The 15,327-nt window shown below is 48.8% G+C and overlaps 1 protein-coding gene across 3 annotated transcripts in view; it reads right to left on the bottom strand.

Annotated features, from left to right (window-relative positions):
- The window catches only part of LOC146188478 (uncharacterized), a 173,433-nt gene that overhangs the window by 156,721 nt on the left and 1,385 nt on the right, over nt 1–15,327 (bottom strand). For 2 of the 3 annotated variants that reach the window (XM_084603112.1, XM_084603113.1), the window contains exon 1: nt 14,904–14,999. The exons of the other annotated variant lie outside the window; for it this stretch is intronic. In XM_084603112.1, the coding sequence (XP_084459238.1) occupies nt 14,904–14,959 (56 nt within the window). In that variant the 5' untranslated portion in view covers nt 14,960–14,999. Of the gene's footprint in view, nt 1–14,903; nt 15,000–15,327 lie in introns of those variants that run through there. 3 annotated transcript variants of the gene reach the window in all.

Raw genomic sequence — 15,327 nt, 5'->3', positions numbered from 1 at the left:
TAGGGCAAATATGCAGCGGACCCCATAAATGACTCAGACAAAAGCATCGATTCTTATTATATTATAAAATAACAATTATTCATACACCACCTATCCGCACCAGGTCGTCGTCCTGGAGTCCGGATTATTTTCGCACGTTGTATTAAACTGTGCTCCATTTTTTCTCTCTGCACCTACCACTTGACGTTTCAGTGTCTATGGGAACTAGACCTTGATACCAGTGAAAAATATTCGCTAATGCTGATAAAGAGTTGCAAATTTACTCTGCTCCCGCAAACCGCCTTTTTGGACAGCTTACGTTGCCGATCTGACCTGTCTTGGTGCAGGTAGAAAAACTAAGCTCCTACTAAAATTTATACTGTTATTGCTTGGAAATGTGCGGTATGCATTACATAGAAGTGCACTGAAAGTTAACGGGGTTGTGCGTGTAGATAATGGCCACTGGAACAGCCGTAGTATCTCTACATTTTTCGCCTTGCTCACAAAAATATGCATTGAAACAAAAACCCGATGAACATTTCACGTGAAACGGACAGCAAAATAGCCATAATTTAGAAAAAAAAAAGGTAAATCATTGCAATCGGAAGCGACAATGAAAGGACAAAGAAAAGAAAACAACTCAACTATAATAAATTATTACCCCTGAAACCACTGTTAGAAAAAAGACAGGGCATTATTGCACAAAATTGTATTCAGAAATTGGGGAATGAGAGTTCATGTTGAGAATGTTTAAAATTCGTACAAGTATTCTAATATTGCTGTATGTTTGGGCTTTATACTGTATGCAGCTGTGTGCTCTAGCTGCCTTGCTGGTAGCCCACGATATTCTTATCAGTACGAACGTGCGCCACATATTGCCGCAATGTTATCTCACTGGCGGCGCCATGTGGCGAGCTCGGGAGACTGGCACGCGCTCGTCTTCTTCGCTCTCGGTGCTCGCCCGCCAGTCGGTTCCGTGCCTGATTTTGCCGGTGCTTTTACTTAGTCCTAAGTAAATCTGCTGAACCAGTTTCACTGGCTTCTGTGACATTTTTGGTGGAGGTGCTGGGTAGATTCCATGTACGAAGAGCCTCTGGCTGCCCCCTACGCCCATCTACACACCGTGGACACGACACCTGTGCACAAGGCGAGCCGTCGCTTGAGAGGCTTAGCACCCGAGTGTGGTCCTCTTGTTTCCCCACCGCGAACCACGATGACTACAGCGGCAATTCAGACCACCACTCAGCTTCCCGTGAGTGCCCAGCAGCTGATCTGCCATACTCCACGTATGCCCACGCCATTTCATGGCGACAAGTTCGAAGGCGTTGAGGACTGGCTGACCAGCTACGACCAGGTCGCTGTGTTTAATGCGTGCGACGAGGAGCGACAATTGCAGAATGTTTATTTCGCACTAGAAGACGCCGCCAAGATGTGGTTCGGAAACCATGAGGGTACCATTTCCACATGGCAGGATTTCCGGCGGCAGCTGATCGCAACATTCGGCAATGATATAAGAAAAGAGATGGCCGGACTCGATCTCCAGTCCCGAGCACAGCGGCCTATTGAAAGCGTCGCCATGTTTGTCGAAGAAATGACTCGCCTTTTCAACCGGGCGGATCCATCCATGTCGGAGGTAAAGAAGGTGCGCTACCTTATGCAAGGCGTCAAGGAGCAGCTGTTCGTTGGCCTTGTACGTGACCCTCCACGGACTGTTGCTGATTTTACGAAAGTAGCAACAAGCATCGAGCGTGCCTTGAATCAGCAATTTGCACACTTTGATCGCTCTGCGAACATCGCTGCCGTAGACTTCCGCTTGCCAATGGCCGGAAACGACAGGGAAGCCCTTCGCGAACTTATCAGAAGCATCGTGCGCCAAGAGCTGCAAAAGCTGCCCTCTCTCGAACAACATCCACGTGTTGGGGGCATCTCGGATATGGTGCGCGAAGAGCTCCGCCAAGCAGTTCCATCAGTACCGTCACCCCAGCCGCCTGCACCACAGATCATGACGTACAGCGACGTGTTGCGTACCCCTGCGCCTGATCAATTGGCACCTTGAAAGCCTGCTCCTCCCGCACGTCCTCCACCGCAATATCCAGTTTCGACTGGTGTGCCTGAACCTCGACCACCCGTTCGCAAAGCACACGCGTGGCGCACGCCGAACAATCTGCCTTTGTGCTTCCACTGCGGCGAAGCCGGTCACGTTCTGCTCTACTGCCCGTACCGTCGGATGGGCTTCCGCGGATTTTCCTCGGATGCCCCTCGGCCGCGCTATGGCGAACGACCTCGGGATATCGACCAATACCTCAGCGACCACGTCCCACCTGCGTCCCTCCAGCGACGCCAGTCCAGGTCGCCACCGCCGAGACAATTTTCAACTAGCCGCCGTTCTTTCCTCAGGCAGTCCCCAAGTCCGCACCGGGAAAACTGAAGACGGCGACCCTCGGGGGTAGGGCCGCCGTCGATGGACATTACGACCAACATCCTCCGCTCACCGATTCGATCACACATACCGACCTCCGACCCTTCGCTCCGATCAACAATCCGACCACTTTTCGACGATCGCCGAAGCTTTCCTCCGACGCCCCCAATCGACGCACCGCACGACCAACGAGTCCGACGACCTCCCGACGATCACAGATGCTTGCCTTCGACGCCGTAATTCGACGCAACGAACGACCCGTCAGCCCGACGATCCCTGACAAGCCGCACTTTGTCGACGGTGAGCTACATTCCGCCGAAATACCGATCGTCGTTGATAACCACAACACGACTGCCCTTGTAGATACCGGCGCTGATTTTTGCGTGAGTCATGGCCTTGCTACCATTCTGCGAAAAGTCCTGACTCCTTGGCACGGAGCCCCGATAAAGACAGCCGGAGGGCACGGGGTAACGCCGCTCGGAGTGTGCACCGCTCGCGTCGAGATTCACCACGTAACTTTCTCGTGCTGCTTTGTTGTGCTAGCAGAATGCTACAAGGACCTGATTCTCGGCCTTGATTTTCTTAGAGAAAACGACGCAATCATCGACCTCCGTGACTTCATGGTGACGTTTCCCACTCACCGCGCAATTTCCGACGAGTACAGACAGCACAGCGACGACTACACAGACAGACCAGTTTTCCGAGTGTGCGACGACCATGTCACTCTACCTCCACGCACCAGCATGTTTGTTACAGTGCAGTGCGACAACCCCCCCGCCTTTCAAGGCCTCGCGGAAACGAACGTGAATTTATTGTTGAGCCTACAAGTCTGCGTTGCTCGGGGGGTCTTCGCCTTGAAAAGTAAACGAACTGAACTGCTTTTAACGAACTTTAGTGCCGAATACCGTCATTTACCGCAAGGTACAGCTATCGCTTATTTTGACGAAATCAGTGCGCCATCCGCCCATTGCGCCCTTTCGCTGGCCAACGAGACCCCTCCCGAGAGCACTGGACATACTGTTCAAACTGACGTGAATCCAGCTTTGTCTCTTACCCAGAAACGCCGCCTTCAAGCAATTCTGGAGACTTACCGTGACTGCTTTGCCGTCACTTCCAAAGTGAAACAGACGTCCGTAACCAAACATCGAATTATAGTTGATCCCACCGAGCGCCCTATCCGCCAACACCCCTACCGAGTATCGCCGAAAGAACGAGAGGCTATTCGGGCGCAAGTTGATGAAACGCTCCGCGATGATGTGATCCAGCCGTCCACAAGCCCATGGGCGTCACCAGTTGTGCTGGTCGCTAAAAAGGACGGAGCACTCAGATTCCGCGTCGACTATAGGAGGCTTAACAAAATTACGAAAAAGGACGTCTACCCATTGCCTCGAATTGATGACTCGTTCGACCGACTTCGCCACGCCCGATACTTTTCATCGCTCGATCTACGCAGCGGGTACTGGCAGATCGAAGTCGACGAACGTGATCGAGAGAAGACCGCATTCATTACTCCTGACGTACTGTACGAATATAAGGGGCTTTCATTCGGTTTGCGTTCCGCTCCCGCAACCTTTCAAAGAATGATGGACACTGTCCTAGCCGGCCTGAAATGGCAAACGTGCCTTGTCTACCTTGACGACGTTGTCATTTTCTCTGCGACCTACGAAGAGCACCTCAAACGATTGACGGCCGTGCTAAATGCCATCCGCGGGGCCGGACTCTCATTAAAACCAGAAAAATGCCACTTTGCATTCCAACAGCTCAAGTTCCTGGGTCACGTCGTGAGTGCTGAGGGAATTAGCCCTGATCCAGAGAAGACGGCTGCCGTAGCTGCTTTCCCGACACCCAATGATAAAAGTTCCGTACGTCGGTTTTTGGGCCTCTGTGCATATTACAGGAGATTTGTGCACGACTTCTCCCGAATAGCAAAACCATTGACTCGTCTAACAAAGGACGACCAGCCTTTCATCTGGGCCGACGAGCAGCAAAGGGCCTTCGAGGAGCTTCGCAAGCGCCTTCAAACAACGCCCGTACTTGGCCACTTCGACGAGGAGGCCGACACAGAATTGCATTCCGACGCCAGTAACGTTGGCCTCGGTGCAGTTCTCATTCAGTGGCAAGAAGGCGTTGAGCGGGTGATTGCTTACGCCAGCCGCACCCTGTCTCGTTCCGAAGCGAATTATTCTACTACCGAAAAGGAGTGCCTTGCAGTTGTGTGGGCGGTAACAAATATTCGGCCGTATTTGTATGGTCGGCCGTTTAGAGTGGTCAGCGACCACCACTCACTCTGTTGGTTAGCGAACCTTAAAGATCCTTCAGGCAGGTTAGCCCGCTGGAGTCTCCGCTTGCAGGAGTTCGATGTCACTATTGTGTACAAGTCCGGCAAGAAACACAGTGACGCTGACTGCCTATCCCGAGACCCTATCCCGTGTTCTTCAAGTGAAACAGATGACTCCGTTTTTCTCGGCGCTCTCTCGACGCCAGATCTCGCTCAACAGCAGCGAGACGACACCGAACTGCGGCCCCTCATCGATTATCTCGAAGGAACTGCCTCACCGCCGCCTCGCCTTTTCACGCGTGGCCTGTCGTCGTTCTGCTTGCGTGACGGCGTCCTCTACAAGAAAAACTACGCTCCCACAGACATTCAGTATCTGCTGGCTGTCCCAACGCCGCTCCGTACCGACGTTTTACAGGCATGCCACGACGAGATTTCTGCCGGACATCTCGGTTTTTCGCGCACCTTGGCACGAGTACGACAAAAGTACTACTGGCCCAAGCTTGCCGCTATGGTTCAGCGCTATGTTAGGACGTGTCGTGATTGCAAACGTCGGAAGATACCACTTGTCAAGCCGGCCGGCCTGCTGCAGCCTATTGTTCCTCCTCGAGTACCTTTTCACCAAGTCGGTATGGACTTGCTCGGCCCATTTCCTACGTCATCATTGGGCAACAGGTACATTATAGTCGCCACAGATTATCTAACCCGCTATTGTGAGACGAAAGCTCTTTCCAGCGGCACGTCTACTGATATTGCGAACTTTTTTATCTTTAATCTAGTCCTTCGTCATGGTGCCCCTGCGATCGTTTTAACTGACAGAGGCACGGCATTTACTTCAGCTCTAACGCAGGAAGTGATTCGGCTCAGTGGCACTTGTCATCGCAGAACAGCTTACCACCCTCAGACGAATGGCCTTACTGAGCGACTCAATAAGACCATCGCCGATATGCTTTCTATGTACGTCGACGAAGATCATAAGAACTGGGACGAGATACTACCGTATGCAACATTTGCTTATAACACTGCAGTCCAGCAAACGACCCGCTTTACACCGTTTCGTTTGGTGTACGGTCGCGAAGCTGTCAGCATGCTGGACGCAATGCTACTGCCACATGTTGCCCACCCATCGATTGCCGGTGCCGACCAATTCGTCCAGCATGCCGAGGCCGCTCGCAAGCTGGCTAGACTGAGAGTCCGGACACAGCAAGTTAAAGATGCTCGACGGTATAACCTTCGTCACAGGGGGGTAATTTACAACCCCGGCGATAAGGTTTGGGTGTGGACACCTGTTGGCCAGCGGGGTCGCTCCGAGAAGCTTCTGCGCCGCTACCTCGGCCCGTACGAAGTACAACGCAAACTCAGCGACGTCAGCTACGAAGTGACCCCGCAAGGAACTGTTCGCTCATCCCGACGGCAAGCACAATCGGAAGTCGTACATGTCGCCAGGATGAAGCCCTTCTACTCCCGCTAGGTCAAGCTACATGTGTTTTTTTTTTCTTTGCTTCCTTTAACTACTTGATGTAAGCGCGCATCCTCGCCGACCAGGGTTATCCTCGACCTCGCCACTCGGCATCGGGACGATGCCTTTCCCACCGGGAGGGGCAATGCCGCAATGTTATCTCACTGGCGCCGCCATGTGGCGAGCTCGGGAGATTGGCACACGCTCGTCTTCTTCGCTCTCGGTGCTCGCCCGCCAGTCGGTTCCGTGCCTGATTTCGCCGGTGCTTTTACTTAGTCATGAGTAAACCTGCTGAACCAGTTTCACTGGCTTCTGTGACAATATTATAGCAAAGTTTAAAGTAACGCTTGTTGGGCACTTACTGTCAGTTATGTCAGTCGGCCGATCTCGCAATGAGGAAGAACAATTGACCTGAGAATTATAACATGTGAAGTTAATTTTCATAGCTATCATGTAATGTGGAGCTACTGTCAAAACTGCTATGTTTTGATATATTTTACAACCTCAAAGCACTTGATCGTCGATGCTATGATTACGAGTCGGGGTGAAAGCGAAAAGATATACTTCTACTACGAGAGTTTGCAAAAGACAGGAACATCCCCCGCAAGCCGCGGTGAACTTGATTGCCCACACGATTACCACGCCATTCAAAATTATCTAAACTATTCTAAGCAGGATTACAATACTACCTCTTGTGAAATTTCAGTCCATATATTCAGGTGTTTCTGCCATATACTGAGGCAGAGAATTTCAGAGATAAATGAGCTGTTGAGTAATTATAATCTATCAACGATAGGGTAGCAAATTAAACGGTGATTGAGGCTCAAAAATAGGTCCGAACCCAACCTAAAAATGCCGACTCATTGAAATCTTTATATAATTGCGGTGAAGGCAGTTGCATCGTTTGAGCGTTGTTATAATCCAGTATTTGATGTCGCTTCCCGGCTCGCTCACGGCTGGTTTTATGGCCATTTTTATAATACGGAAACATCCCATAAAGCACCAACAAAGAGAATACATCCCCAGGAACTATGTTACTAATTTATTTTATTGTGTGAATTCTGCAAAAAGAAAGTGCAGAAAAACAATCATATGAAGCGGGTTTGAACCAACGTTTCGAAGCGTTTATAAACATAGCGTTTTTCCATTGCGCCCCAGACACTTTCTTTATTGAACTCAAAATATAAATTAATTAGACAACATCCCTATTTGATTGAAATAACATCACTAAAATTCTTTCAATTACGCTAACGTTTTAATGTGCGAGAGCCAGTTAGGTGCTGGATCTCCAAGTCTGACAATTTTACAATAGATTACTATGGCTTCCTTAAAGGGACGCTGAAACATTTTTCGCAAGAAAATGAGATATATGGGGCATTTTATAGTTTTTTGTCCGCTGAACAAGATGATCATACTTAAGAAAAGCAGAAAGGAGCGCAAACGGTAGTTTTCACAACAAAGCGAGCACCAGCGGCACCGCTTTCTATACGCAAACGCCGCTGTTGTCCGTAATTGGCCGGGCCCTTCATGACGTCATGTTCGGGTATGCCAAGCCGGCATCGGCGGTGTTGCTGCGTTTGCGTTGCTTCAGGGGCCTTGAGAGCTCAATTTAAAATGTTATTATTGTGAAAGCAATACTACTCTAGGTTTCGAACCTTCAGCGCACCGCGGCGGTATCCACGTACGTCTTGCCCACGTGACGCTAGGGTGTGGGCTGGCACTATGTATGGGCTGGTAGGAGCTGCCAACTTGGGTCTCTCGTTCCACATGGGACAGTTATGTCAGAATCAGCCTGCTAGGACCCTGGCATTCAGGTTACCTCTATAGGCCACTAAGGCACGTTCATACGGCTTGGTTAAAGCGGGGCTTTATATGTGGGCTAGAAGGAGCTGCCAACTTGGGTCTCTCGTTCCACATGGGACAGTTATGTCAGAATCAGCCTGCTAGGACCCTGGCATTCACGTTACCTCTATAGGCCACTAAGGCACGTTCATACGGCTTGGTTAAAGCGGGGCTTTATATGTGGGCTAGAAGGAGCTGCCAACTTGGACCTCTCGTTCCACATGGGACAGTTATGTCAGAATCAGCCTGCTAGGGCCCTGGCATTCACGTTACCCCTATAGGCCACTAAGGCACGTTCATGCGGCTTGGTTAAAGCGGGGCTTTATATGTGGGCTAGAAGGAGCTGCCAACTTGTGCCTCTCGTTCCACGTGGGACAGTTATGTCAGAATCAGCCTGCTAGGGCCCTGGCATTCACGTTACCCCTATAGGCCACTAAGGCACGTTCATGCGGCTTGGTTAAAGCGGGGCTTTATATGTGGGCTAGAAGGAGCTGCCAACTTGGGCCTCTCGTTCCACATGGGACAGTTATGTCAGAATCAGCCTGCTAGGACCCTGGCATTCACGTTACCCCTATAGGCCACTAAGGCACGTTCATACGGCTTGGTTAAAGCGGGGCTTTATATGTGGGCTAGAAGGAGCTGCAATCTTGGGCCTCTCGTTCCACATGGGACAGTTATGTCAGAATCAGCCTGCTAGGACCCTGGCATTCACGTTACCCCTATAGGCCACTAAGGCACGTTCATACGGCTTGGTTAAAGCGGGGCTTTATATGTGGGCTAAAAGGAGCTGCCACTTGAGTCTCTCGTTCCACATGGGACATTTATGTCAGAATCAGCTTGCTAGGACCCTGGAATTCACGTTACACCTATAGGCCACGTGGCAGTGCGTCAAGACCTGCAAGACCTAATTACGCTCTCTATCGTATTAATATCATTTCTGCTATTTGTCGCCAGGCGATGCAGCTTAGAGGACCCTACATTTCACGCCCCAACGTTTGAGACAACGGATGCAGGCTGTGCACTTACGAAACTTTATTTACTTTTCTCACGAGCTAAACAGAATTTCTCAGAAGAGGAGATAGAGAGGCCACGTGTTCAGTGCCGCTTGCTCGTGGCTCTTATTTTTCTTCTTTTAAGAAATTATCTTTGGCTCGTGGCTCTCTTTCGCTCGGTTACACCGGCGACGGCACGATCGGCGACCATGTCATACTCTCCACGCAGGCGCGAATTGTGCCCCTTATGCTATTTTAAAACACTGCCTTTTCCCTGCGTCGTTGCAATTCAGTGCCCTCATTTTCCACAACATTTAATTCTCCCAACGGGGCGGGGTTTTTTAGACTCGCGCCAGCTGACGGAATAGTTGACCATGGTGACCTTGACTAAGGGCAGTTTTTTTCCCTCCTCCTACTCCACGCTGCTCAACTGCCCATAGCTGGCATAAGAAAATTTCAATAGGAATGATACTAAGCAAACAGAACTATATGTTATAGCTTCGAGCGGAACTCGAACCAGCTTCGGTGCAAATGCGGTTTTTTTTTGTCCCCACAGCTGATAAATCTGCTATCTTAGCTACCCCGATTCTGAAAAATCCTTATCAACATTATACCGGAATCGCTATGCTGGCGAATTGCACTGGATGCACGTTCATAAAACCGGGCGGAACGTTAAAATCTGATCGCGCCTCGTATTAGCCGGAGTTCCTAGTTTCTGAAAAAAGAAAAAGTGAGGCACAAAAAATGATAGGACCTTATGTTCTCAATGGCTACATTCAAGAAAAAGAAGGAATTGAAAAAATAAAATCATTCCCGCGTCGGCATTCATAACACTACTTCAGAAGAGGGCAAATACGGGCTGGTTGATACATGCTTAAGAATCTAGTAAAATAGCTCTAGCGGAGACGAAACACGTAAAGCGCATGTGTCTGTCGTTCACGTGTTTCATCTCCCCTAGCGCTGTTTTACTCGATTCATAACACTACTTATTGCTGCCCCACGAGAGCAGGCGAAGCACTTAACTCTATACGCCTACAACTGGACAAGAATCTCATATGGATCCATTGTTGGCGTAATGACGCAGTTCCATAATTTGTAGTGGAACTGTCGCGGGTATCGACGCAAGCGACCGGTATTGCAGAGCACGCTGTCGATCCGCGAATAAGCCCCCCTTGCTATAGCGTTGCAGGAGACCGGCGGCCCGGCCACATTGCAAGGGTATCGCGGCTTCCACAGTGGGAAAGGGGACAAATCGAGAGTTACAACACTGGTGCAGAGAAACATAGCAACAATCCAACACGATTTAGAAGACAACATCATAGAAAACGTTTTTGTAGAAATTCTAACAGGAAAAAAGGAGGAATCAAACACTCTCCTACTCAATATCTACAGCCCACCGAGACAACGGAAGGTCCGCTTCAGGGCGATAATGAACAAGGCACTTAAGATAGCAGGAAACCAGCCGCTAATGATAGTGGGGGACTTTAACGCCCATCATGCGGAGTGGGGGTACACTAAGGAAGACGCAAAGGGGAGACAGTTGTGGGAGGACACGCATAACCTGGGGATAACATTGCTGACTGACCCATTACACCCCACGCGGGCGGGGAACAGCGTTACCGCCGATACCTCACCGGACCTGACCCTGATTAAAAACGTAGAAACAACGCAATGGCTAAATACGGAACTCAACCTGGGGAGCGACCACTCAATAGTGGAAACCACGGTTGAAATCAGGAGTAAAGTCAAAGGAAAAAAGTGCTTCCGGAAGAAAGTCACAGACTGGGACCGATTTAGAGAGATTAGGGGGAACAGAGACCTAACAGAGATAGAAAATATAGAGGTCTGGTGCCAAGCGGTAAAGAAAGACCCCAGGGAAACAACTAAGACGCTAGAAGGGGAAAAAGCTCCGGAAATAGCGGATGCCCGACTCCTACACATGTGGGAGGCCAAACAGGGCATGGAACGTCTACTTAAAAGGCAAGGCAGAAACAACAAAAATTTCAGAAGACTGCCGCGTCATAACAAAGAAATAGAAGATTACGCCTTTAATCTATGTGAACAAAATTGGACTAACAAATTTGGCGACATGGAAAGGAATATGAACCTCCCGCAGACGTGGAATATCCTAAGACATTTTATAGACCCTGAAACGTCCAAAACACAAGCACGAGTCAAAATGGCTAAGGTTAGACACGCATGCGAAGAGCAGGACGATGATATATTCATGAAGAAACTCGTCGAGACATACATAGGGGACACCGAAATTAGAGAGCTATCCGACTACCAGGGAATTCCAAATGAGAAGTTAGATGCGCCCATCACGAGAGCTGAAGTAAGGGCGGAGATAGCGAAACTCAAAACGAAGTCAGCTCCAGGGCCAGATGGAGTCACGAATAAAATGCTCAGGAATTTAGATGACAACTCGATAGAGGCCCTTACCAGCTACATGCAGAAATGCTGGGAAAAGGGGGAGATTCCACCGCTGTGGAAAGAGGCTACCGTGATCCTGATCCCAAAACCCGGGAAGCAACCGAAACTGGAAAATCTCCGGCCTATAACGCTCACGTCATGTGTAGGAAAGTTAATGGAACACATAATTCAGACCAGAATTTCAAATTATATGGAGGAAAAAGAGAAATGGCCAGACGAGACGTATGGCTTCAGGCCCCATCTGAGCACACAGGACGTCATGCTGCGGCTGCAGCAAGACATAATTAATTCCAGAACCAAAGATTCGAAAGTCATTATGGGACTGGACCTAAAAAGGGCCTTCGATAACGTCAAGCACGAAGCCATCTTGGAAGGTCTCCAGCAGGCAGGAATAGGGCTAAAGACTTATCGCTATATCAGAAATTTCTTAACGGACCACGCGGCGGTTATAACTCTCCAGGAAATACAATCTGGGGTGATCAGGCTAGGTAACAGGGGGACACCTCAGGGATCGGTACTGTCACCCACCCTTTTCAACATGGCCATGAGAGGGCTCCCGAAGGAATTGCGGAAAATTGGGAATTACAACTTAAATTACAGCCTGTACGCGGACGACATCAATCTCTGGATCAACAAAGGGAGCGACGCAGAGATCAATGAAACGCTGCAGGCGGCAGCAGATGTCATCTCTAAGTACGCGGCGGACAGAGGACTTAAATGTTCGCCTGAAAAATCAGAAACCTTCGTGTATAATGACAAGGCACTCAGGAACAAACCTCCCTCTGAACCACAGGTGTACGTGGAAGGAAGGGAGATACCAAAAGTAGAGACAATACGAATATTGGGACTCCACTTACAAACACACGGAAAGAACACGATCACCATTAAAAAGTTAGAAAACCACGCGACCCAGACATTAAACCTCATCAGAAGGGTCTCACGTAACGGAGGCGACCTCAAGGACAAAAAAATCCTGAGATTGGTACAAGTCTTCATCCTTAGCAGAGTGGGCTACTCCACGCCATATCTGAACCTAAAGGCAGATGAGCGGAGAAAGATAGACGCGCTCATCAAAAATGCGTTAAAAAGGCCCTAGGCCTCCCAACATGTACATCGACGGAGCAGCTACTGGCCCTAGGACTGCACAATACGATTTCAGAAATCACGGAAGCGGTTAAAACCTCGCAACTTGAAAGACTCAGCACGACGCGAGTGGGAAGAGCTACGCTAAGTAACCTTGGAATAGCCACAGACAGGTGGCAAAAGGAAAGGGTTGACATTGACAGGAAAATCAGGGCGCACCTAAGAATCCCTCCCCTACCCAAAAACATGCACCCTGAGTTTGATAGGGAAGGGCGGAAGCGATAGAAACAATATATCGGAACAAACCCCCAAATGAAGTTGCCTACGTAGATGCGACAGGAAACAGACACAGTCGATACACGACCATAGCGGCGGTAGATGGGGGAAGCACCCTCATCACGGTGGCTACCATACTAGGGAAAGAAACCGAGATAGCGGAGGAAGCTGCGATAGCGATCGCTTGCGTAGGCACCAAAGCTAGATATATTATTAGCGACAGTAAAACTGCAATCCAAAATTTCAGTAGGGGGAGGGTAAACCCCCTCACCACCAAAATTTTAACACAAGCCCAGTCGAAAAAAACTACAGAACGTTGTCAAAAATACGACAAAATATCCTGTAGTTCTGTCGTTACCATCAGACTTTTCTGTAGTTCTGTAGTACTTTTCTGTAGTTCTGTAGTGTTTCTGTAGTATATTTTTGTTGTCTGTAGTTCTGTAGCACTTTTCTGTTGTAACTACAGAAATTTCTGATGTTACGACAGAATGTTGTGTTATCACAACAGGTTTTCCGTCAAAAACCGCACAGAAATTCTGTCGTAACATCAGAAAATTTTCTGTAGTTTTTTCCGACTGGGAGGAGTGATTGATAGGACGATCAACATCATCTGGACCCCGGCGCACGAATCTGTCAGCGGTAACGAGGCGGCTCACAGTGCAGCTCGAGATCTCTACCTCCGAGCTGTACAGGATGGCTCGGCTCAGGCAGAACATAATAGAGAAGGGCGATTAATCTCGTATCAAGACATCACAGAACACTACAGGCAATGCCGGAGGCGTTTTCCCCCACCAAACACGGCGTTAAATAGAGGTCAGGCAATGGCGTGGAGACGCCTGCAGACTGGAGTATACCCACACCCAGTACTAAATAAACATATCCGATCGGACTGCGAGGACGATAAATGTAAAAAGTGTGGGGCGAGAGGAACCCTCGACCATATAATTTGGGAGTGCGCTTACTCCCCACGCAGGGCGCAAAACATTAGCAGTAGGGAAGCCTGGGAAACCTTATTGCGAAGCTCGGACCCTGAGCTCCAACTCACCGCCGTCCAACTGGCAGGAGAGGCCGCCAGCGAAACCAAACCGGCCAGCATCTAATGCGACCATCCCGTGCGGCTGGGCCGCTAAGTCCCCTCCCCCTTACAGGGGGATGAGACAGAGCGGCCCAGGCGGTGTGGTCCTTCCCTGTTGGTCAATAAAAGTTATCAACAACAACAACAACATCTCAAATCACGGTCATAGTTAGCCGATAGCCCTCCAGAGTGCTAATTCTTTTTCCTGTCCTACTGAGAAATGAGATATGATTTCAGTGCTGCAGTATAGATGCTCGACCGATGTGAAGCTAGACGGAGCTGCCATTCCTGATTATCCTCTATGAGTCGGTAGAACTGAGTTGGTTGCTGGAGCAAAAGAGGCGAGTGTGAGCTCTAAAAACTTTAAAATTATTAAATAAAACGCCTATAATGAAAAAAGAGTCAAGAACTAACAACGAAACAAATTCGCCACAAGGCTACAGAGGCGCTTTCAGAATATCCATAACGCATTTCGGCGCCCTAAAAGCATAGGGACCTCGCAACGTGGGTGTGAGAAAGTACCATGGCGAAGAAACAAGTGCTTCAATGTCTCAAACTCAGAACTGCCTCCGCATACAATGCCGGAGGCAAGCCGGCAGCGCACCCACGTTTTTAGGCCACATTCAAGCGACGCCGATTACAAGCAGTAGTGAAATTTTTGCAGAAAACTCTATTGTGATCTTCTCGGACGTCAGAAAATATCTTTGTTAAGCACTCTTTCTTTTTGTCAATATACTTTCGTCCAACGACAAAAATCCACCCTTTATAAGTATTTTATGGTCACCCACTTGACCCATAGGTACACAGTTCAGGCCGCCATTATGCATATGGACACGAGGCGCTGGCGCTCTAGTCACGTTGTATACTGTATGGTATAAAAGTAATCCACTATATTATAAAAACGCACGAAAAAGCAAAAGCTTCTTACGCGACAATGCTCTTATGAATGCGCTTTTTATAGAGATAATCAGGAATATATTTGCCGGCTTTTCTTCTCTAATGCTTTAGGCTACAGATTCACGAATACAAGGCGCCGCAGGCACAAAGTTTAAAATGAAACTGGTACTTACTAGGTGGTGTTCATAATCTGCAGCGTAATCAGGAGGCTGAGCAAAGCAATTTTCATGCTCGTGATTGCGACTAATGCTTGGTAGCATTTGCTAGCACATTTGAATGCCTGTTTTTATATATACTAATGAAAGGTATTGTTCTCCGCAACCGTGATTGATCACAAGCATTGAACATTTCAAACTCTGACAGCTACGATTACATGAAGCGTAAATTATAAATATTGAAAACAAATTTTATTCTCTCCATTTCATCTTGAAATGGCAGAGGTAAAATGCGAAATGTAGCTGTCTGTGGAAACATTGCTCTGGTAACTGTGCTTTTTGTTTACGATGTTTTAGTTCAAGTAGAAAGAAAACATATTTTGAAGTCCAGTGTCATCACCAATCCCGCAATGCTTGTTATGGTAGTCTTTTATGGTATTGT

The sequence above is a fragment of the Amblyomma maculatum genome, chromosome 5 (assembly GCF_055883805.1).
Source record: "Amblyomma maculatum isolate TAMU_Amacu chromosome 5, ASM5588380v1, whole genome shotgun sequence".
Taxonomy (NCBI): domain Eukaryota; kingdom Metazoa; phylum Arthropoda; class Arachnida; order Ixodida; family Ixodidae; genus Amblyomma; species Amblyomma maculatum.
The sequence above is the reverse complement of the archived record's forward strand: the minus strand, read 5'-3'. Positions and strand labels throughout refer to the sequence as shown.